General features: G+C 35.2%; 1 protein-coding gene across 1 annotated transcript in view; it reads right to left on the reverse strand.

The window, feature by feature from the left end:
- The window catches only part of LOC148089984 (phospholipid-transporting ATPase ABCA1-like), a 48,723-nt gene extending 23,284 nt beyond the window's left edge, over window positions 1–25,439 (reverse strand). Inside the window, exons 1-17 of the mRNA XM_087811080.1 lie at window positions 25,321–25,439; window positions 22,167–22,259; window positions 18,781–18,874; window positions 17,837–17,978; window positions 17,655–17,773; window positions 16,002–16,123; window positions 15,022–15,213; window positions 13,242–13,331; window positions 9,125–9,368; window positions 8,912–9,051; window positions 7,002–7,118; window positions 6,568–6,762; window positions 3,512–3,720; window positions 3,259–3,435; window positions 2,975–3,197; window positions 1,371–1,592; window positions 11–215 (exon numbers count right to left, since the gene is read on the reverse strand). Of these exons, the coding sequence (XP_087667206.1) occupies window positions 11–215; window positions 1,371–1,592; window positions 2,975–3,197; window positions 3,259–3,435; window positions 3,512–3,720; window positions 6,568–6,762; window positions 7,002–7,118; window positions 8,912–9,051; window positions 9,125–9,368; window positions 13,242–13,331; window positions 15,022–15,213; window positions 16,002–16,123; window positions 17,655–17,773; window positions 17,837–17,978; window positions 18,781–18,874; window positions 22,167–22,232 (2,557 nt within the window). The 5' untranslated portion in view covers window positions 22,233–22,259; window positions 25,321–25,439. The remainder of the gene's footprint in view (window positions 1–10; window positions 216–1,370; window positions 1,593–2,974; window positions 3,198–3,258; window positions 3,436–3,511; window positions 3,721–6,567; window positions 6,763–7,001; window positions 7,119–8,911; window positions 9,052–9,124; window positions 9,369–13,241; window positions 13,332–15,021; window positions 15,214–16,001; window positions 16,124–17,654; window positions 17,774–17,836; window positions 17,979–18,780; window positions 18,875–22,166; window positions 22,260–25,320) is intronic.
- Window positions 25,440–25,729: the final 290 nt, after the last annotated feature.

Genomic DNA, 25,729 nt, shown 5'->3' on the forward strand with positions numbered 1-25,729 from the left:
TGAGACCGACCTGGAAACACGGCCTCGATGTACCAGGTCATGACCCCGTAGAGCACGGCGTCGAACAGCATCAGGCAGATGGACGTGGTCAGGTTGTAGCTGTCGTCCTCCAGAGGACTGGCCAGAAGGTTGGACCACTGGATCCCGACGCCTTGTTCCTCGAAGAGAGCGAAGTACTCGCAGCCGAAGCCGAACGCCACCGGAGACAGAAGGCTCTGCGGGAGAACCGGAGGTGAAAAGTCTTAGAATTGATGTCAGGTTTATTTCAAAGATGCTTCACTTGTTGGTCAATGTTAAGCATTTTGACCTTTAAAAAGAATGACCTTCAACGTTAAAGGTCATTAATCCACAACAAACGCCAACAAACCAAAATATGGTGGTTTTACGTCTTATTTGTACATTTTGTTATTCATCGAATCACAATATTGTCGACACAAGCCTTCAATTTATACATCAATAATAAAAACAGTTTTGTATTATTGTGTATTATTGTGTATTATTATGTAGTATTGTGTATTATTGTGTATTATTATGTATTATTATCTTGTATTATTGTTAATTATTGTGTATTACTGTGTATTATTATCTTGCAGTATTATGTATTATTATCTTGTATTATTATATTGTATTATTATGTATTATTATCTTGTATTATTGTGTATTATTGTGTATTACTGTGTATTATTATCTTGCAGTATTATGTATTATTATCTTGTATTATTATGTATTATTATATTGTATTATTATGTATTATTATGTATTATTATCTTGTATTATTGTGTATTATTGTGTATTACTGTGTATAGTTATCTTGTATTATTATGTATTATTATATTGTATTATTATGTATTATTATCTTGTATTATTGTGTATTATTGTGTATTACTGTGTATTATTATCTTGCAGTATTATGTATTATTATCTTGTATTATTATGTATTATTATATTGTATTATTATGTATTATTGTGTATTCATGTGTATTATTATGTATTATTGTGTATTATTGTGTATTATTATCTTGTATTATTGTGTATTATTGTGTATTCATGTGTATTATTATGTATTATTGTGTAGTATTGTGTATTCATGTGTATTATTATGTATTATTGTGTATTATTGTGTATTATTATGTATTATTATCTTGTATTATTGTGTATTATTGTGTATTCATGTGTATTATTATGTATTATTGTGTAGTATTGTGTATTATTGTGTATTCATGTGTATTATTATGTATTATTGTGTATTATTGTGTATTATTGTGTATTATTGTGTATTATTGTGTATTATTGTGAAGTATTGTTTATTATTGTGTTTAAAATACGGTTGTTTTACGTCTTATGTGTATATTTTGTCATCATCAACTCACCACGATGACTTTGGCGCCGAAGCCCACGTAGTCCTGCCAGGCGACGCACAGCACGTAGGGCAGGTAGAGCGTGAAGTAGATGATTCCTCCGCACGCCGCCGCCAGGTTAGCTCGAGAGAACAAGGTGCTGATGAGGAAGCATTGCATGATGGTCACGACCCCGAAGGAGCCCAGGAACAGGAAGACCACGCCGGGGTCGCTGTACGGCAGCAGGTTACCCATCTGAGGACGGAAGACCATGGTTTAGAACTTCTAGTCGGCGCCGGGTATTATTATCTTGTATTATTGTTCATTATTATCTTGTATTATTGTTCATTATTATCTTGTATTATTGTGTATTATCTTGTATTATTGTGTTATATTATCTTATATTATTGTGTATTATTATCTCGTATTTTTGTGTTTTATTTTGTATTATTATGTTGTATTATTGTGTATTATTCTATATTATTATCTTGTATTATTGTGTTGTATTGTGTATTATTGTGTTGTATTGTGTATTATTCTGTATTATTATCTTGTATTATTGTGTTTTATTGTGTATAATTGTGTTGTATTGTGTATTATTCTGTATTATTGTTTATTATTATCTTGTATTATTGTGTACTATCTTGTATTATTGTGTACTATCTTGTATTATTGTGTTTTATTGTGTATTATTATCTTGTATTATTGTGTTTTATTATCTTGTATTATTGTTCATTATTATCTTGTATTATTGTGTATTATCTTGTATTATTGTGTTTTATTATCTTATATTATTGTGTATTATTATCTCGTATTTTTGTGTTTTATTTTGTATTATTATGTTGTATTATTGTGTATTATTCTATATTATTATCTTGTATTATTGTGTTGTATTGTGTATTATTGTGTTGTATTGTGTATTATTCTGTATTATTATCTTGTATTATTGTTTATTGTTATCTTGTATTATTGTGTTGTATTGTGTATTATTGTGTTGTGTTGTGTATTATTCTGTATTATTATCTTGTATTATTGTGTTTTATTGTCTATAATTGTGTTGTATTGTGTATTATTCTGTATTATTATCTTGTATTATTGTTTATTATTATCTTGTATTATTGTGTACTATCTTGTATTATTGTGTTTTATTGTGTATTATTATATTGTATTATTGTTTATTATTGTGGTGTATTGTGTATTATTATCTTGTATTATTGTGTTTTATTGTGTATTATTATGTTGTGTTATTGTGTATTATTGTGTATTATTATGTTGTATTATTGTGTATTATTATGTTGTATTATTGTGTATTATTCTTTATTATTATCTTGTATTATTGTGTTTTATTGTGTATTATTGTGTAGTATTCTGTATTATTATCTTGTATTATTGTGTATTATTATCTTGTATTATTGTGTAGTATTGTGTATTATTATCTTGTATTATTCTGTTTTGTTGTGTATTATTGTGTAGTATTGTTTATTATTGTGTATTATTATGTTGTATTATTGTGTAATATTATCTTGTATTATTGTGTATTATTATCTTGTATTATTGTGTAATATTATGTTGTATTATTGTGTATTATTATCTTGTATTATTGTGTATTATTATCGTCGAGAGCGTCGTCGACTGACCTTCAGCAGCAGCACCAGCAGGGCGGCGCTGATGAGCAGGGGGATCAGACTGCTGATGAACCAGCTGAGCCACAAGGTCCCGTTGTTGAGACCCATGATCCTCATGGTCTCCTTCAGACGCGCCTCCTTCTCGTAGACCACGCCCTTGATGATGATGGCCACCGAGTACATCCAGGCCAAGGTCATGAACAAGGGCATGGAGCGGCTCATCACCCTCAGGAACCTTCAGGAGGAGGAAGAAGGTGAGCTCTGGGGTCCAGGTTCTGACCCGGGTCCACACTCACATGTCGTCCACGTAGCAGGGGTACGGCATCTGCTGGATGTAGACCCCGGTCTTCTCCTTGGACCCGGTGATGGCCCGGATGATGCCGTGCTCGATGACGTCCTGCAGGTACGAGAACCCGCCCCAGACGTAGCGCAGGTCTTCGAAGGGGTCGGCTCTGGGGCCGGGGTCCCAGTATCTGTAACCCAAACAGGACGGGGGGTCAACAACGACGTGACGGCGCCACCCACAGGGCGTCAAGGAAACCTTCTCACCCGTCCTTGATCTTGTTGGTCCGCTCCACGTTGTCGATGTCCATGCGGATCTTGTAGTTGACGTTGGGCGGCAGGTCCGACCCGTCGCCGGCTGAGATGTCCGGGAACACGATGCCGGCCCAGAACTTCTGGTGGTGCAGGAGACCCATGGACTTGTTGACCAGACGCTCCTCGTTGGCCACGGGCTCCAGCTTGTCCAGGTTCACGCACTGAAGACGACAAGCTTCTGTTTTAGATCTTCTGGTTTGAATGTTGCTCTAGAACCTCTACGGTGTCGTAGATATAATACTTCATTCAATACTTTTACTTCTTGTTTTAGTACATTTGTGTTTTAGATGATTGAACAATTGAGCTTAATTATTTATTCATTCATTTATTTATTTCTATCCCAGTTTCATAGGGCGAGAGGCAGGGGACACCCTGGACAGGATGCATTGTGTATTATTATCTTGTATTATTGTGTATTATTATCTTGTATTATTGTGTTTTATTGTGTATTATTATCTTGTATTATTATCTTGTATTATTGTGTTTTATTGTGTAGTATTCTGTATTATTATCTTATATTATTATCTTATATTATTGTGTTTTATTGTGTAGTATTGTGTAGTATTGTGTATTATTCTGTATTATTATTGTTTTATTGTGTAGTATTGTGTTTTATTGTGTAGTATTGTGTATTATTGTGTTTTATTGTGTATTATTATCTTGTATTATTATCTTGTATTATTGTGTTTTATTCTGTAGTATTCTGTATTATTATCTTATATTATTATCTTATATTATTGTGTTTTATTGTGTAGTATTGTGTAGTATTGTGTATTATTGTGTATTATTATTGTTTTATTGTGTAGTATTGTGTTTTATTGTGTAGTATTGTGTAGTATTGTGTATTATTGTGTTTTATTGTGTATTATTCTGTATTATTCTGTATTATTATCTAATATTATTGTGTATTATTATGTATTATTATTGTGTTTATTTTTCTTAAATAATCATTAAACTCATTGACAAAACGTATTCATATACTTTTGTCTAACAAAATATATATATATATATATATTTTAAAGAATACATTTCAAGACAGAAAGGTTCCACTAACATCATTTTATTTTATTCACATCAAATAATTTTAACCCATTTTCACCATATTTTAGTTTTGACATCTTTTCTTGAAACTTGTTTTTGTAACTTCAGTAACTTTCACTTGTTCCTTCCTGTCAATCAAGTTCAAGTCAAGAATTTAACTCAGAATCAACCGAAGTAAAAGTTTGTTTAAAAAAATATAAAAGTTTGTCTCGACTCAGTGATTTAAGTTAACTTGGTTGATTTAACTGTAACTAACTTACTGTCATTTAATTATAGAAATAAATAACCATTATTTTAAACTTACACGTCACGTGTTCACTTTTATACATTTTATTTTTACTTTTTTCTTTCTTGTTTTTCACGGCTTCAACTTGACGACTTCTTCCCCGAACATCGAAAACAAGTTGGTAAATCGTTGTTTCTCCGCAGAGAGACGCGACCTTCCCTGAGGTCAACTGAGGTCACCGTTAACAAGAACATAAAGCAGGTTTTTGTGAGTCGTTGGAATTTAACTCGTGAAGCGAGAGATTCTGTGAAAGTAAAGCAGCAGCGACTGTCAATCATTACATCATCAGCTGAGAGAATAAACCACTTCAGTTCAGACCAGGTCGTGCGTGTCGAGCATTATTATCATGTATTATTGTGTATTGTTGTGTATTATTATGTATTATTATGCATTATTATGGTGTATTATTGTGTATTGTTGTGTATTATTATGTATTATTATGCATTATTATGGTGTATTATTGTGTATTGTTGTGTATTATTATGTATTATTATGCATTATTATGGTGTATTATTGTGTATTGTTGTGTATTATTATGTATTATTATGCATTATTATGGTGTATTATTGTGTATTGTTGTGTATTATTATGTATTATTATGCATTATTATCATGTATTATTGTGTATTGTTGTGTATTATTATGTATTATTATGCATTATTATGGTGTATTATTGTGTATTGTTGTGTATTATTATGTATTATTATGCATTATTATGGTGTATTATTGTGTATTGTTGTGTATTATTATGCATTATTATCGTGTATTATTGTCTATTATTGTGTATTGTTGTGTATTATTATGTATTATTATCTTCTATTATTTTGTATTATTGTGCATTGTTGTGTATTATTGGGTATTATTGTATATTATTGTATATTATTGTGTATTATTGTGTATTATTATCTTGTATTATTGTATATTATTATGTATTATTATGCATTGTTATCCTGTATTTTTATCTTGTATTATTGTGTATTATTATGCATTATTATTGTGTATTATTGTGTATTATTATCTTGTATTATTGTATATTATTATGTATTATTATTGTGTTATATTATGTATTATTATTATGAATGATTGTGTAGTATTGTGTATTATCTTGTATTATTGTCTTTTATTGTGTATTATTATTGTGTATTATTATGTATTATTATCTTGTATTATTGTGTATTATTGTGTATTATTATCTTGTATTATAGTGTATTATTATAGTGTATTATTATTGTGTATTATTATTGTGTATTATTATCTTGTATTATAGTGTATTATTATAGTGTATTATTATTGTGTATTATTATTGTGTATTATTATAGTGTATTATTATTGTGTATTATTATCTTGTATTATAGTGTATTATTATAGTGTATTATTATAGTGTATTATTATTGTGTATTATTATCTTGTATTATAGTGTATTATTATAGTGTATTATTATTGTGTATTATTATCTTGTATTATAGTGTATTATTATAGTGTATTATTATAGTGTATTATTATAGTGTATTATTATAGTGTATTATTATTGTGTATTATTATCTTGTATTATAGTGTATTATTATAGTGTATTATTATTGTATATTATTATCTTGTATTATAGTGTATTATTATTGTGTATCATTATAGTGTATTATTATAGTGTATTATTATAGTGTATTATTATTATTGTAGTCACGGACCTCCATGAAGCGTGAGATGGTCTGGATGGCCTGGTCGCTCTCGTTGAAGACGTTCCTCCAGGTGTACGCCGACCCGGCCGGCCTCAGGTCCTCCGAAGTCTTGGACAGGAAGAGGTTCAGGTCCGACACTCGCCACTCGGTGCCGCTCAGCTGCGTGTTCAGGAAGGAGGCGCTGGCGTTGTTGCGGAGCAGCGTCTGAGGGCCAGAGAAATACAAGTATTTAAAAAAAACTAAAGTATTTTTAAAGTCTGACTCAATAGAAAATAAACTCCCTGTGGGTGGAATTGAATGTAGCATTTTTTTGCCACTAGATGGAGCTGTTGGAGCTGAAAATGTCCTTAAATTGAATCTTTATCCACTGAGTTCACGTATGATAAGATAAATATGACGTATTAACTTTATAAAAAGAAGTTGAAACCCCTTGAGAGACTCACCCTGACCAGGTCCATCTCCTCACTGTTCTCCATGAAGTGCCAGACTTTAGGTCTGAGTTCTTCCCACATCCCCCCGAGATCCCTGAGGACCCCGAACTCCTGGAAGGTCTTGTTGACCTGCGAGAAAAACACCATTTAGTCCAAAACGTATCATAGATATCAACTTGCTCGTGTGTGCATCTGTGTTTTTGTGTTTGTGCGCATCTGTGTTTTTGTGTTTGTGTGCATCTGTGTTTTTGTGTTTGTGCGGATCTGTGTTTTTGTTTTTTGTGTGCATCTGTGTTTTTGTGTTTCTGCGCATCTGTGTTTTTGTTTTTTGTGTGCATCTGTGTTTTTTTGTTTGTGTGCATCTGTGTTTCTGCACATCAGTGTTTTTTGTGTTTGTGCGGATCTGTGTTTTTGTTTTTGTGCGCATCTGTGTTTTTGTGTTTGTGCGCATCTGTGTTTTTTGTGTTTGTGCAGATCTGTGTTTTTGTTTTTGTGCGCATCTGTGTTTTTGTGTTTGTGTGCATCTGTGTTTTTGTGTTTGTGCGGATCTGTGTTTTTGTTTTTTGTGTGCATCTGTGTTTTTGTGTTTGTGCGGATCTGTGTTTTTGTTTTTTGTGTGCATCTGTGTTTTTGTGTTTCTTCGCATCTGTGTTTTTGTTTTTTGTGTGCATCTGTGTTTTTTTGTTTGTGTGCATCTGTGTTTCTGCACATCAGTGTTTTTTGTGTTTGTGCGGATCTGTGTTTTTGTTTTTGTGCGCATCTGTGTTTTTGTGTTTGTGCGCATCTGTGTTTTTTGTGTTTGTGCGGATCTGTGTTTTTGTTTTTGTGCGCATCTGTGTTTTTGTGTTTGTGCGCATCTGTGTTTTTGTGTCTGTGAGGATCTGTGTTTTAGTGTTTGTGCGCATCTGTGTTTTTGTGTATGTGTGCATCTGTTTTTGTGTCTGCGCAACTGTGTTTGTGCACATCAGTGTTTTTGTGTTTGTGCGCATATGTGTCTCTGTTTTTGTGCACATCTGTGATTATGCGCATCTGTGTTTTTGTGTATGTGTGCATCTGGGTTTTTGTGTCTGCGCATCTGTTTGTGCACATCAGTGTTTTAGTGTTTGTGCGGATATGTGTCTCTGTTTTTGTGCGCATCTGTGTTTTTGTGTTTCTGCACATCAGTGTTTTTTGTGTTTGTGCGGATATGTGTCTCTGTTTTTGTGCGCATCTGTGTTTTAGTGTTTGTGCACATCTGTGTTTTTGTGTATGTGTGCATCTGTTTTTGTGTCTGCGCAACTTTGTTTGTGCACATCAGTGTTTTAGTGTTTGTGCGGATATGTGTCTCTGTTTTTGTGCGCATCTGTGTTTTTGTGTTTGTGCGCATCTGTGTTTTTGTGTCTGTGAGGATCTGTGTTTTAGTGTTTGTGCGCATCTGTGTTTTTGTGTATGTGTGCATTTGTTTTTGTGTCTGCGCAACTGTGTTTGTGCACATCAGTGTTTTTGTGTTTGTGCGCATATGTGTCTCTGTTTTTGTCCGCATCTGTGATTATGCGCATCTGTGTTTTTGTGTATGTGTGCATCTGTTTTTGTGTCTGCGCAACTGTGTTTGTGCACATCAGTGTTTTAGTGTTTGTGCGCATACGTGTCTCTGTTTTTGTGCGCATCTGTGATTATGCGCATCTGTGTTTTTGTGTATGTGCGCATCTGTGTTTTAGTGTCTGTGTGCATCTGTGTTTTTGTGTTTGTGTGCATCTGTGTTTTAGTGTCTGTGTGCATCTGTGTTTTAGTGTCTGTGTGCATCTGTGTTTTAGTGTCTGTGTGCATCTGTGTTTTAGTGTCTGTGTGCATCTGTGTTTTAGTGTTTGTGTGCATCTGTGTTTTAGTGTCTGTGTTTTAGTGTCTGTGTGCATCTGTGTTTTAGTGTCTGTGCATCTACTCGCCTCGTGGATGATCCTCTGCGTGGCGGGCGTGTCGGGCGTGTACAGGATCTTTCCCATGAGCAGCGGCTTCAAGGCTCTCCAGATCATCCTGGAGATGGGACTGGACTCCAGGCTGCGCATCATGTTGTTACAGTACGGAGCTGCAGGTCCAAACGTCAAAGATGTCATTAAAAAGCTCGAGCGACTTTAAAGACGTAAGAAAACCAAACTCACTGGACGAGTTGTCGTAGGAGGTCATCGGCTCGTTGTCGCTGTCGTTGCCGAGGTTACCGAACAGGGCCTTGTAGTTGTTGTCCTCGTACCAGTTGAGGGACTTGATCTTGAGGCCGCCGCCCTCGGGGTGACCGCACACGATGCGGGACACGGCCTGGTACATCTGGTTGGGCGAGCCGGTGGCGTTGGCCGTCAAGTAGAGGATCTCCTTCCTCATGTCCTTCCAGCTGTTCATGGCCGAGAGCTGAGGACCAGAAGGTTCGTGGTCAGTCTTCGTTCTGGAGTCAAACTTCTTGTCCCTCGACATCAGTGAGTATTGACATTATATTGATCTTTTGTCTAAATGACACATGCGCACAAACACAAAAACACAGATGCACAAAAACAGAGACACATATCCGCACAAACACAAAAAACACATATGCGCACAAACACAAAAAACACATATGCGCACAAACCAAACACATATGAGCACAAAAACAGAGACGCATATGCACACAAACACAAAAAACACTGATGTGTACAAACACAGATGCGCAGACACCAAAAACACAGATGCAAACAAACACAGATGCGCACAAAAACAGAGACACATATGCGCACAAACACAAAAAACACTGACTTGCACAAACACATGTGCACAGACACAAAAACACAGATGCGCAAAAAACAGAGACACATATCAGCACAAACACAAAAAACACTGATGTGCACAAACACAGATGCACACAGAAACAAAAACACAGATGCACACAGAAACAAAAACACAGATGCACACAAAAACACAGACACAAAAACACAGATCCGCACAAAAACACAGACACATATCCGCACAAACACAAAAAACACAGATGCACACAAACACAGATGCACCCAAACACATATACACACACACATAAACACAGATGCACACATACACAAAAACACAGATGCACACATACACAAAAACACAGATGCGCACAAACACAGATGCACACATACACAAAAACACAGATGCACACATACACAAAAACACAGATGCGCACAAACACACAGAGACCCATCTCCACACACAGACGTTTTGTTTACTGATCTGGTTTTGAGTTATTTTGCGTAACAGACTAGAAACAGGTTGTTGAATACACAAGAATAAGAAGAATAAAATGAAATATTTGACACATTTTGATTCAATTAATCAATTAATATATATTTTTTAAACTTTGATTCGTGTTTTTCTTTAGGTTTAAAGGCTCGACAGAAGATAAAGAGGTTCTTGAGGAACTTTAATTGCATGAGACTCGACTCAGGAAACAGTTTTTTACAAAAACATATACAAATCCTGGTGATTAATGATTTTTTTAATCCACCAAAATGGCTGCTTTTCTGGTTCATCGCTTCCCTGGAAACACGCAGAAACAATCACGTCAAGTATTTAATCGGATTAACGGAGCAAATGGTTCGGCTTCGCACGAGGGGGTCGACGACGACAACACAACTGGTCGCACAACCGTGATCAAAGCACACAAAGATTGAAAGAGTTTGAAAGATTTGTTAAAGAAGGAAAATAACTTGAATTTCGAACAAGAAGAAGTGAGACGTCAATAAACGAGTGTTAGGTAAGCGTGGAACAAAGGGAGGTCACTCCCGGTCGTTCTCCTCGCACCCGAATTAAGCTGAACACACACTCGCCGACACACAAAAGTGACACGACACGCATGACTGTTTTAGAACAAATAAAAGGGTCTTTTGTCTCCTCCGGGAATATTTGGGAGCAAATATTTTTCGGTCGTGAGAAACAAGATAAAGTAGCAGCTCGGACGACAAAGTCTCAGTTTGTCGTCACGACGCCGCGGAGACTTCAAGACACGTGTTTAATCTACAGGAAGCTTCTTTTTTTGTCGACTTCTTCTAGAAACCGATCACTTGTGTTGATCTTTCCGCTGCCGTCTCCAGAGCGTCGCCGTGTTTACCTCCGAGTCTGGCTTAGGTAACCGATGACTAACTTATAAACGCTCTTTCAAGTGACAAACAAACACAGACGTGTTCAGGCGACGAACTTGTCCGACAGTTACCTCTGGACCAGTTCACTGGAGTTCACTGGAGTTCACTGGAGTTCACTGGAGTTCACTGGAGTTCACTGTAGTTCACTGGAGTCAGCACATTCTTACCCTTAATCTTTAAAGACGTTTAGCATCGTATCAACACGTTTGTGTCGTTTTATTGTGTAGTATTGTGTATTATTGTGTATTATTATGTAGTATTGTGTATCATTGTTTATTATTATTCCCATTGTTTTTGTGTAGTATTGTGTATTTTTGTATAGAATTATGTATTATTATGTATTATTTTCACTTAGTATTGTGTATTATAATGTATTATTGTGTATTATTGTGTATTATTATGTTTTATCATTTATCATTGTGTAGTATTGAGTATTTTTGTGTATTATTGCAAATTATTGTGTGTTATTGTGTATTATTATCTTGTATTATTGTGTAGTATTGTGTATTATTATCTTGTATTATTGCGTATTACTATTGTGTATTATTGCGTATGATTATTGTGTATTATTGTGAATTATTGTGTAGTATTGTGTATCATTATGTATTATTATCGTGTATTATCGTATTTAAAAAAGTAAGAAAAAATGAACATTTTATCAGGAGAAAAGCTAAATAAACTATGGAAGAATATTTTCTTTTCCTAATCATTTAATTTTTATTTGAATAATTTGATTTAATAATTTGAGTAGCTCTGTTCTCTATTGCTTTTGTCTGATGACACTATTATACTTTTAAAAGACTACGAATTAAAAAACATGTTTTGTCCTGATAATGTCTACATATCAAGAAATACATGGTATCAATAATACTTCGAACATGTAAATAAACTCATGAATCACTTCTGACGCGGAACCTTCTGAGTAAACAGAGTCCGTTCAGGAGGATTCGTTGTATTATATAAAGTATTTCTACATATAAACTTGTCGTGTCATCAGCTCGTGATCAGAGGTAACTTGAGTTCAGTTCTCTCTCCTGCGAGCTGAGCTTCTAACCAGCGACATTAATCCAATCCAAGCCACTTAACTTAATACAGCACTTAGTGTTTGTGTTGTTTATCAGACATCGAGACTCGTTTGATGTGGATTTTTCACCTGGAAATGCTTCTTTTTTTTAGTCTTTCTTTCAATTATTGACTTCATTTTAAATATCTTTCAGCTTTTGTCTCGCTCGGGGAATCGATCAGTGTGTTTTAAAATTTCTAATCCAACATTTTTCACTTAGTATAGTATATTTTAATGTTCATTTTCATAACGTTCTGAGCTTCAGACGAGAAAACAGGACCTTCTGCGCTCACAGTTCGTTTTAACGGCCGATTAGAAACGAGAACAAACACAAAGTGATTAACGAGCAGCTGGATCTTTGGATCCCGCCGAGTCATCAGAAGCCTGTGTTGTGTGTTCCAGTGTCTTGTTTGTGTTTTTTGTGTTCCCTCAGCACTAACTGCCGCCGCTGACCTTTCCCGACACATTCCGACGGAGCTCCCTGTGCTGCTCCCGGATCCACGGCTCCACTGGTTTGTGGCTCCAGTAAGTGTCAGGAATTCAATAAAAAAAAGGTGATTTGGTTTAAATTTGTTGCAAAGCTTGAGTTCATTTCTATTTTTTAAGAAAAAGGGTTGGAAATCAATTTACGAATGCATGTTTAGTTTATAAATATCGCAGCAGTTATTCTGAAGCGTTATGCAAGAGCTCGTGAAGTGGAGAAGCAGTTGCCAGAGGCAGAGATTTATTTACTTTATATAACCTTTTACTCCATTTAACTCAAAATAATGCTTCATTTTTGGCTATTTAGAGACTATTTTTTGACTTGTTTTAGTCATTTTGTGAACCTGAAGTTGGATATATATACGTCACATGTGCATTCATGTCGTTCCTCAAGACATCACCAATGGAGCACCGATTGACCAGGTTCAGGTTCAAGTTCAAGTTCAAGTTCTTTAATTTTTGGCTCTTTAGAGACTATTTTTCTACTTGTTTTAGTCATTTTGTGAACATTCATGTCGTTCCTCAAGACATCACCAATGGAGCGCCGATGACGGCTGAACCGATTCGCCAGGTTCAAGTTGAAGTTCTTACCTCCACGGCCAGGGCCCCCAGGCTCTCCAGGAGAGTGTCGGTCGCGACCGAGACGTCTTGGACGAACTTCGGGTCGGACCTCACGTCCTTCTGCGAGAAGAAACACAAGTTTAGTTAAAGATCTGGTCTTGAGTCATGAGACGAGACAAAAAACATCAAAATCTGTTGAGACGTAAGCTGGACGGAGCGACAACAACGACAGCAGATGACAATAGGAATTGGGCCTAGCATGGAGCCTTGTGGTACCCCTGACAGCAACAAGACATGGAACTCGAAAAACAGGGATCAAAAGTCACGGCGCGAGGGAAGCTGGGAAAAGAACAATAAGTCCCAGAGACTCTGACCTACTGTGGTCCTGTCTGTCACATTCTTGTGTGTGTGTGTGTGTGTGTGTGTGTGAACACAGTTGTGCGTCCTTGTCCGTCACACTTCACACACACAGCTGCCAGAATGTGCGACAGTTGATAAAGCTCAAGTGTCGCTGAAAAGACAGCCGGCGTCCGGAGAGAAAACTTTCTCCGATCGTTAATACGGACAATAAATGTGTCGATCGCACAAAGATTGTGAGTCTGTTCCGATCGCACAACATGTGTACTCGGTGTTTTTATGTGTACTCGTCATAAGTGGGTGAAGGGTGAAGGGGGGGCGCTAAAGTAGACGAAAGGTGACTCCGTCCAGAGGAACGAGGGAAGGAAATGAATCATCCTCCAGAAAAACTGCACGAGTGCGAAGAAAAAATGCTGAGGTCGGCAGAAAAGAAGGAGATGTGGCTGAAAAGTGGTGTTTTCGGCTGCAAAAAGCAGCAGAAATTGACCAAAAGTCACAGGTTTGACGTGAACAGTTTCCAGTCTGTGATACAACTACTGCATTTTTTTTACTGTTCAAACTCTTCCTGTGTATTTTTAATAGTAACGTTGAAATAGAAAACACTTGTTTTATTATGGCTTTGATTATATAAATACACATTACTTTACTGTATCAACTGAAAACCTGCAAGTAAATATAATTTACTTGATTAACAACTTTTTAATTACGTTCATTGTCATTTTACTTCGTCTTTGCTTTTTATATTTATCTTCCTAAATATTACTTTTGTTTTGACAATCATTGATTTGTGTAAAAGAACAACAAAAAAGAGTTAGTTACTAAGTTATTTTTCATGTTATTAAACCGTTAATTATTCATTTTAAAGTTATTTTCATGTAATTAAACCATTAATTATTAATTTTATAGTTATTTTCATGTTATTTAACCATTAATTATTCATTTTATGGTTATTTTCATGTTATTTAACCATTAATTATTCATTTTATAGTTATTTTCATGTTATTTAACCATTAATTATTCATTTTATAGTTATTTTCATGTTATTTAACCATTAATTATTCATTTTATAGTTATTTTCATGTTATTTAACCATTAATTATTCATTTTATAGTTATTTTCATGTTATTAAACTATTAATTATTCATTTTATAGTTATTTTCATGTTATTAAACTATTAATTATTCATTTTAAAGTTATTTTCATGTTATTAAAACAATCGTAATTTTATCTTTTTTTTACCACTAAATTACCTTATTGTTGTTTTTTTTACTGTTAATATGTTCATTTAATTCTTAATAAACAACTAAAACATGACCTTGACCTTTTAATCATTTAAATGCTTTATTTTAGGAAATAAACAACATTTATCCTCCTCAGTTCTCTGTATTGTGTCGTCAAGTACGATCGTTCAAGAGTAAAATAATAATATATAATAATAATATAAAATAATTACCCGGATGGGTTTGAGGAAGTCCAGGTTGGACAGGAAGTGGCTCTGGGCTCCGTTCAGCCAATCGCTGGTCGACCTGCAGATGATGTCCTGGACGAGGAGCGACACGTTGTGGTCCGAGATGTGAACGAACTCGTCCAGCGAGGTCACGTTGCAAAGGTCGCGGAGGTGGAACCCGAAGCCCTTGGTCAGGACCTGAGGAGACGAGAAGGTTTTGAGAAAACATGTCGTCCACGAGCGAAGCTAAGATCTGAGAGTGTCCAACAAACACAAACAAACACAAGACGTTCTGTCCGGCGAGGTCAGAACAAATGTTTGTTCCGGTGACACCGAGATACTGATGGACAGAACGACCTTGACCCGTGTGTGTTACATGTTTTATCATCATCTCTTCCTGGACCTGGATCGATGAAGAACATTCGTCTGGAGACCAGCGTTCGACCCAGTAAAGTGTTTTTCAACGTGAGGAGAGACGAGTCATGTGACCGAAGCAACTGCAGCTTTTGTTACACACAATATAAACTGACATCTGTCGACATATGAGAATATATTGTATGTATTTCTGATGGTTCAGCAGCACCAGGGACTCTAGGATCTCCAGTACCATGTAAACAAGCGGGTCCAGGGACTGGTACCAAATAAAAAAATCATAGATTTAATCAGTTCTATTGATTATTATTGTGTAAAAAGTGTTTTTGTTTGAACAAAAGATGTGTTTTTTTTTAAAGTTTTTGACTCTTGACAGGTCAGGATATTGTACTGATATAAATAGATGGATTTTAGTTGAATTTTTCTTATAATAGTTGAAAATAGTTTGATTATAGTTGTTTCAGTTGTTAAATAAACATGTAAACTAGTGGAACAAACTCTACTTGTTGTGTTTCTACTGCTTTACATAAACTGATATAAGGACAAGATACTGATGTAACTTCTTCTTTCTTCAAACAAGGCTCTGCTTGTGTTTCGTTGCAAACAAGGATCACCTTCTCCAGGTTGACGTCGGCCTCCACGATCTGCTTCAGGGCGTGTCGGGGCAGCGAGGCGTTGTGGTGCAGGAAGTGGGAAAGAGTCTCGTTGTCTCGGAGAAAGTCCTTGAGCTTGAAGCCTGGAACAGAAGCATCACGTCGTTGAGGAACGAGATCTCGCTCTGACAGGAAGTGGACGAGGACTCGTTCGTCCTCTTTGATCCTGAGCGCGTGTCACACATTCAACAACAACAACACAACAACAACACTTCTACACACGCGCAGGTTCACACACGAAGCTAAACACACCTCAGGATCCGGTTCTGTCCGACCAGACGATCAATCACATCTTTGTTCGTATCAATTAAACGACTGAAGCTCATGTAACACTAAATGACTAAAGTGATAAACAGTGTATTTTGTAAAGTTGTAAAGTTTCGTTTTACACACAAGTTTCTCTGTAACTTCAATGTATTGATCGACTTTCATTTGTCAATATTGGTTCCGGGTCATGAGGTCATTTGATTTGGATGAACTTTTCAATGTTTGATTAAAAATGAAGGTTTAACTAAACTTCTGTTTAAGATAATATATAGTATAATATAGTTGAAAATTGTTTGATTATAGTTGAAAATTGTTGGATTATAGTTGAAAATTGTTTGATTATAGTTGAAAATTGTTTGATTTTATTTGAAAATTGGTGATTACAGTTGAGAATTGTTTGATTACAGTTGAAAATTGGTGATTATAGTTGAAAATTGTTTGATTATAGTTGAGAATTGTTGGGTTATAGTTGAAAATTGTTTGATTATAGTTGAAAATGTTTGATTATAGTTGAAAATGTTTGATTATAGTTGAAAATTGTTGGGTTATAGTTGAAAATTGTTTGATTTTATTTGAAAATTGTTTGATTATAGTTGAAAATGTTTGATTATAGTTGAAAATGTTGGGTTACAGTTGAAAATTGGTGATTATAGTTGAAAATTGGTTGATTATAGTTGAAAATTGGTGATTATAGTTGAAAATTGGTTGATTATAGTTGAAAATTGTTTGATTACAGTTGAGAATTGTTGGGTTATAGTTGAAAATTGTTGGGTTATAGTTGAAAATTGGTGATTATAGTTGAGAATTGTTTGATTATAGTTGAGAATTGTTTGATTATAGTTGAAAATTGTTTGATTATAGTTGAGAATTGTTTGATTATAGTTGAAAATAGTTTGATTATAGTTGAAAATTGTTTGATTAAAGTTGAAAATTGTTTGATTATAGTTGAAAATGTTTGATTATAGTTGAAAATTGTTTGATTTCAGTTGAAAATTCTGTTGAAAGACTCTTGTATCTGGTATAATAGAAGGAGGGAACGTTTTCGTTCTCCATTGACGTGTAACTTTAGAGCGTTGTAAAGTGGAACGCTCGGTGGCTCCTGGGATAGGAGGCCCTTTTGAGGCTCTTTGAGACCCTTTGAGTTCTGCCGGGCAGTGATAAGAACGAGGCGGTCACACCCTCGACACCCTCGACACACTCGACACACTCGACACACTCGACACACTCGACACACTCGACACACTCGACACACTCGCCCATTGATGTCACAACAGGATCATTAGGTGAAAATGAAAATATCTTGTGTGTTGATAACTAAATAAACAACTAGTTATCGAAGGTGCTCACGAGCAGTGTTTCTCTGCATCTTCTTCAAGGCCCTCAGGAGTCCTTTGTATCCGTCCAGGCTCCTGTCGTTCTGCGAGTACAGCAGGATCTTCTTGGCGTCGTTGAACAAACGAGAGATTCTGAGATTCAGAGAAAAACGATTAAACATCGACGTCGACGCGGTTTTCGTCGCGACGACTCACATGGAATCGTCGAAGTTGCCGACCACGCCGGGACTCTCTCCCGGGGTGGGATGACGAAAGCAAGGGTTGTTGGCGTTGCAGATGATCCCCTGGACCCAGGGCAGCGTTCCCGCCGAGGGCATGGCCTTGTTCGGGAAGTGACCTGCAAACATGAAGACGCCGACGCCGTTAAAAATGGTCCAAATGTTTCACAAACCACAGGATTAACAAGTATTTTAGGAGTATTGAAGACACGCAACATTAGCTTAGCATCAATGTTTAGCTAGCTGCTTGATGCTAACAAGTAAGTTAGCGACTAGCAACCGCTACAATGAGCTAACAGGCTAACTTCCTAAATGTCAGATACATAGCAAACTGTGCTAAACTAACATTTTTTGTTATAAGAAATAAATGTTAAGACACTTTCAAATTTCGTTACAGTTTACGTCACATTTTTCTATACAGTTTAAAACTTTTAAAATTCCGTTACATTCCATCGAAAATAGACTTAAAATAGCTGTGTTTAAAATCTATATTAATGACGTAAACAGTTTTAAATGTAAGATATTATGAAATAACTTCGCTCAACTAACATTTTTATGTCATAAAACATGCGTCACCTTTAAACATATATATTCTGGTGTCATTTATATGATGAATTAAAAATAGTTTAAACTCCCTGACGAGGCTTTTACAGTTAAAAAAATAAAATGTTATCTTAACCAGAAGTTTAGCTAAACCTTCATTTTTAAACAAACGTTGAAAAGTTCATCCAAATCAAATGGCCTCATGACCCGGAACCAATATTGACAAATGAAAGTCGATCAATACATTGAAGTTACAGAGAAACTTGTGTGTTTAAATCGAGAACTTTCCTGTGAAACTTCCTATTTTCGGATCTTTTTTAATCTACCGGAACGACATGTTTTTTCACACTTTTATATCTGTGGGTCCCCGACACTCACATTGGTGCTGCTCGTAGGCAGGGTAGTGCATCCGCACCGAGATGAGGATGAAGAAGATGAACAGAGGCCAGATCAGCTCGATCACAAACTGGACCTGAAAGAAAAAAGATTGAAAACATTTCATTTCAAAATAAAACTCTTTAAGGAAAATATCGATCAGTTAAAACGAACGGATCGAACTCGTACTAGTTTCACGATGTTGGTTTAAGTATCTAGAAAAATCAATGGGATTTTCCAAGAACGAAAACACAAGTTTAGACGTGTGTGATGTGTCTCAAATCGCATACTAGCGTACTCAAAGATAGTATTTTAAGTGCGTAAGTGCGTCTCAATTCTTAGTATGTAAATGTAGTTAGTGCTCCATACACACTAGATTGGAACTAAAACGCCCACAAAACTGAGTATGGATCGATGGTCACTAACCACCCTAAATGGCTCCATCTTAGTGACGTTTAAACGGAAGTTACGTATATATATATATATATATATATATATATATATTCATATACGTACAGGTGTATTTTCAGCAGCAGTAGGAGGATAAACACGTCTTCGCTGCTGATACCAGCGTAAATATCTGGCAAATATTTCGATTCTCGTATTTCTTTTTAATTTCTTCTTCCAAACTTGCAAAACGTGCTGCCAGCAGGTGGCGATAGTGTTCATACAGCTGGTTGAAATCATCGTTAAATAGTAGTAGAAGAAGAAGCTGTCGCGTCATTTCCTGTTAGTTTGTAGCAGCAGAGTTTGATTTGAGACAAACTATCTGTGGAGGATTAGTTACTAGTTAGTACATACACTATCCTGATGCATACTAACTTCTAGTATACTAAGAGAAGTATGTTTGAGACATACTATCTGTGGAGGATTAGTTACTAGTTAGTACGTACACTATCCTGATGATACTAACTTCTAGTATACTAAGAGAAGTATGTGATTTGAGACATACTATCTGTGGAGGATTAGTTACTAGTTAGTACGTACACTATCCTGATGATACTAACTTCTAGTATACTAAGAGAAGTATGTGATTTGAGACATACTATCTGTGGAGGATTAGTTACTAGTTAGTACGTACACTATCCTGATGATACTAACTTCTAGTATACTAAGAGAAGTATGTGATTTGAGACATACTATCTGTGGAGGATTAGTTACTAGTTAGTACGTACACTATCCTGATGATACTAACTTCTAGTATACTAAGAGAAGTATGTGATTTGAGACATACTATCTGTGGAGGATTAGTTACTAGTTAGTACGTACACTATCCTGATGATACTAACTTCTAGTATACTTAGAGAAGTATGTTTGAGACATACTATCTGTGGAGGATTAGTTACTAGTTAGTACGTACACTATCCTGATGATACTAACTTCTAGTATACTAAGAGAAGTATGTTTGAGACATACTATCTGTGGAGGATTAGTTACTAGTTAGTATGTACACTATCCTGATGATACTAACTTCTAGTATACTAAGAGAAGTATGTTTGAGACATACTATCTGTGGAGGATTAGTTACTAGTTAGTACGTACACTATCCTGATGATACTAACTTCTAGTATACTAAGAGAAGTATTTGAGACATACTATCTGTGGAGGATTAGTTACTAGTTAGTACGTACACTATCCTGATGATACTAACTTCTAGTACACTAAAAGAAGTATTTGAGACATACTATCTGTGGAGGATTAGTTACTAGTTAGTACGTACACTATCCTGATGATACTAACTTCTAGTATACTAAGAGAAGTATGTTTGAGACATACTATCTGTGGAGGATTAGTTACTAGTTAGTACGTACACTATCCTGATGATACTAACTTCTAGTACACTAAAAGAAGTATTTGAGACATACTATCTGTGGAGGATTAGTTACTAGTTAGTACGTACACTATCCTGATGATACTAACTTCTAGTATACTAAGAGAAGTATGTTTGAGACATACTATCTGTGGAGGATTAGTTACTAGTTAGTACGTACACTATCCTGATGATACTAACTTCTAGTATACTAAGAGAAGTATGTTTGAGACATACTATCTGTGGAGGATTAGTTACTAGTTAGTACGTACACTATCCTGATGATACTAACTTCTAGTACACTAAAATAAGTATTTGAGACACAGCACTGGTCATCTGGAGCGAGACTATAATCCACCCACAAGTCAACACACGGGTCACTAGACTTCAGACAAAGAACCGCACGAGTCCATCTGCTGCGTCTGCTTTAACTCCACTGTATTCTTGTGTCGCAGACGGACGTCACTTGGAGACGCCGCCGCCTCTCGAAGGACAAAAGAAGCGACTGTATGCATATGAGGGCGTCGAGTGACCCCGTCTGAGTGACCCCGTCTGAGTGACCCCGTCTGAGTGACCCCGCCTGAGTGACCCCGCGGGGGAAGTGACCGTCACGTCTGGTATTTACATGAACTCCAGTGCGTGGTCAGAACACGCAGCGTTACTGGAAGTCCACGAAGAACATGTTGACTCATGGAGGGTTTTTTTTTCTTTCTGAGATTAGCCAATAAAAGTTATGTAGAAACATTTTCCAAGAATTAAAATGTTTCACAATAAATGATCTCACACGACGATGAATTTTAACCGCAGGATTAACAAGTATTTTAGGAGTATTGAAGACACGCTACATTAGCTTAGCATCGATGTTTAGCTAGCTGCTTGATGCTAACGAGTGAGTTAGCAATTAGCAACCGCTACGATGAGCTAACAGGCTAACTTCCTAAATGTCACATACATAGCAAACTGCCTTAAACTAAAAAGTATTGTTATAAAAAATAACATTTAAGACACTTTTACAATTTTAAATACATTTCCCAGCAAAACTTAATTTAAAAAGCTTTTCCTAAACCAACATTTTGTGATAATAAAAAATACATTTTTAATCACTCAAGTTATTTTGTGTTATTTAAAAAAAAAGGTAAAAATCTGTGTTACAAAAACATTTTAAGTCATAAAAAATACACACTTAAATGTCAGATAAGTTTCTTAGCAAACTGAGCTAAAGTAGCTGCGCTAAAATAAAATGTTATGTTATTAATAAAATGTGAGACACTTTCAAAATGTCAGATACATTCGGCAAACTCACCGAAAATAGTGCTGAGTTTACAGTTTACGTCACATTTTTATACACGCTTTAAAACTTTAAAATTTCCGATACATTCCGTCGAAAACAGACTTAAAATAGCTGTATTTAAATGTAGAAATACACATTTAAACGTATGAAAATGTTTTGATTTTAAGAATTAAAGTTTGATTCAAACAAGATTAAACATTTGAAACACTTTAAAAAACGGAAACAAATCTTGATGATATAAAACTAAGTATAACCCGAAAATGGCTTTGAATTTAACGTGAAACTCACGGTTTGTCTCCTCCGGTACGTGAAGTTCTTCCAGAGGAGTAAACCAAGCTGAGTGGAGACGGTCATGTTGCTGTCGACTCGAGCAACTCCTGGCTGTGGATCAGAGAGAATCATCCTCAGAATATAACAAGACAAACAACAAGAGAAAAACACTGGAAACACTGCAGGAAATGTTGGTTTTAGACGCTTTTAAAAACAACACATTTCATTGTTTGATTATAGTTGAAAATTGTTTGATTAAAGTTGAAAATTGATTGATTCTAGTTGAAAATTGTTTGATTAAAGTTGAAAATTGATTGATTATAGTTGAAAATTGTTTGATTAAAGTTGAAAATTGTTTGATTATAGGTGAAAATTGTTTGATTATAGTTGAAAATTGTTTGATTATAGTTGAAAATTGTTTGATTATAGTTGAAAATTGTTTGATTATAGTTGAAAATTGTTTGATTAAAGTTGAAAATTGTTTGATTATAGTTGAAAATTGTTTGATTATAGTTGAAAATTGTTTGATTAAAGTTGAAAATTGTTTGATTATAGTTGAAAATTGTTTGATTATAGTTGAAAATTGTTTGATTATAGTTGAAAATTGTTTGATTATAGTTGAAAATTGTTTGATTAAAGTTGAAAATTGTTTGATTATAGTTGAAAATTGTTTGATTACAGTTGAAAATTGTTTGTTTATAGTTGAAAATTGTTTGATTATAGTTGAAAATTGTGTGATTATAGTTGAAAATTGTTTGATTAAAGTTGAAAATTGTTTGATTACAGTTGAAAATTGTTTGATTATAGTTGAAAATAGTTTGTTTATAGTTGAAAATTGTTTGATTATAGTTGAAAATTGTTTGATTATAGTGGAAAATTGTTTGATTATAGTTGAAAATTGTTTGATTATAGTTGAAAATTGTTTGATTATAGTTGAAAATTGTTTGATTATAGTTGAAAATTGTTTGATTATAGTTGAAAATTGTTTGATTATAGATGAAAATTGTTTGATTATAGTTGAAAATTGTTTGATTATAGTTGAAAAACAACACATTTCATAAGAGATTTTAAAAGACTCACCCGATCGGAGTCAAATATTCCTAAAAATCTGAGGTATAAAAACTACATTAAATCAGAGGAGCTTCTAATCGTACGACCTCACGAACAAAGAACCGATCAGTAGGAACGAAGCTCAGATTGTTCTGGTTCAGTAAACCCAGATCCAAAGGTCGCGTTACATCCAAACTACACAACTGACGGGAAGAGAAGAAAAAAGAAAAAACACAGATCCGGAAACAACTGAAATTGTTTTTTACGATTAAAAAAGTATCTTCACTCGTGGAGGAGAAGATTTCAACTTTAAAAAGATGATTAATCAATATTTGTTTAGTGATCTTAAATCAATCATTTGAAGTTGAACCTGTCGAGTGTTCGACTCCAGAATGAATCTCATCAGGATCCAGACGAACAACAACAAGGTGTCGATGATGTCACAGTCAAAGACACAAGAGTCAATCATGACGATTGATCGATTTAATCTCCCTAATCTACTCATTCTGACGCATGTCAATCAATCAAACAATCATCGCTTGAATCCCTTCACTCGCTCGATCTCTTCCTCCACACAACAGGTAGAAACACAAGATTTAATACATGATTAAAAACACATTTTCACTTTAAATAAAATGTAATTATTGGTTTTCCAAGTGTCTCCATAAAAGCTCAACACACTGATGTATTCGAACCCATTACATCATCTTCCATTTGACTTATTATTTCATTTAAAGAACTGGTTTAAACACAAAAATATAAGTTTAATTAACTCGAGGCCGATTTTCCTTCACCGTCGACGAGTCACAGCAGCAACAAGAACAAAAGGCGCTTCAGTGAAGCTCAGATCTAGTATCTACAGAACCTCAGTATTCGTCTCATCATATTCTTATCCTTTAAAGCGTCATAACCAGGAAATATTGCAATATTTTTTACAAGAAAAACAACTGTGTTGACTTTGATGCAGAACAAATGGTGCAGAGCTAGTGCGCCCCCGGCGGCCAAACCGAGGTATTTTTTTCTTTTTTCAATACTTGTTTACCATCAACTCTCGCTCACGTGCACGCGTTCATACATCGTCGCACGGATATCCTCTAAAATTAGACCCTCGGTCGACATCGATCGATCGGGAATAAAACACGAAGACGTTTCATTGGAATAAAAAGATTTAAAGTTCGATTAAATCTGTGGACGTGGATTCATCGATGGAGGTTTTCTGCGTCTAAACGTGACGTTAAAATAACGACATTTATTTCTTTATTTTAACGTCACGAATGTCACGAATTAAAGACGAAAACGTGAACAAATGCGATCGTTTTAATCCTGTTGTCGTGTCGCGTTATTACCGTTATGACGGACGAACAACGACACGGTTTCAAATCAGATTTAAATGTTTATTGTGGTTGTTGTTTGTGTGTAAGTTGCTGCAGGTAAACACTCGTAAAATGTGTGTTTGTTGTTTGTTTCATTGTTCCTGAGGTTACTCTCGGTCACTCTTTCTGCTTTGATGCTGACCCAAAAAAAAACACACGTCAATCGCCAGAACTGACGGCGGAAGTAAAGGGAAGCATACATTTTATGACTCGAATTTTTACCAATACAGTTGAATAAATAATAAATATTAGCATATTGTTGAAATTAAATCAGCTTCGAAAAAGTGGTTGTGAAAATAGTAGGTTAAATGCTCGTTTTACAGTGGTTAACAAAGGCGACTTTTATTGTGTAACTCGTTCAGCCGGAAACGCTTCGCAGCATTGTCTCTAGCTTCACATAAACCAATGGAAGTAAGAAAAACAAAAACAATCGTCGATTATTTTTTTGTTTTTATCGATAACAATTAATCGATAAATCACACAAACGAAGAATCTTTAGCACTTAGTTGTCGATCTCTTCACCGGAAACAGTCGTAACCTTGGTTCAGTAATAAATCAATAACTTCGCATATTTTTTCTGTAAAAATCAAAAATGACAATAAATAGATTTTAAAGCGATAATAAAATAATATCGATTAATTGATTGATTGATTGATCAAGAGAGAGTTCCTCGATCTAACCACAGATCTCGGTGTTAATCCAACAAAGAAGCTCTTAAATCAGAATTAAAAAAAAGGTTAAAAACTCACCAGCTCGGTCCAAAACTCTCCTAAAATCCTGTCATGAGTTTAAAGAATCTTCTCCAGACACGAACAGAACCGACACCGAACTTCCGCGCGTGCGTCTGATCGAACTGTTTCTCTTTTTGCTTCAGTTGGTTTTTATACGAGATGCTGAGGTTACTGTCGGTCAACCACTGAGCACGTGCGCAGTCAAAACATCTCTTAAAGGGCCAGTAGCAGGAACTCGTGTTTCCTCTCAAACTGAAGGAAGATTTTTAGTTTAAAAACTGCTTTATTTTAGCTTAGAATAAAAAATACTTTTTCATTTTTGTCGTGATGATTATTTTTGTTTTGCTTAAATATGTATTTATTGTGTTTGTTTTCAAGATATTTCTGATTTTCTTGCACATTTGATTTTTCTCGTTATTTTATCATT

This window comes from Callionymus lyra, chromosome 1 (assembly GCF_982586985.1).
Source record: "Callionymus lyra chromosome 1, fCalLyr1.hap1.1, whole genome shotgun sequence".
NCBI lineage: Eukaryota > Metazoa > Chordata > Actinopteri > Syngnathiformes > Callionymidae > Callionymus > Callionymus lyra.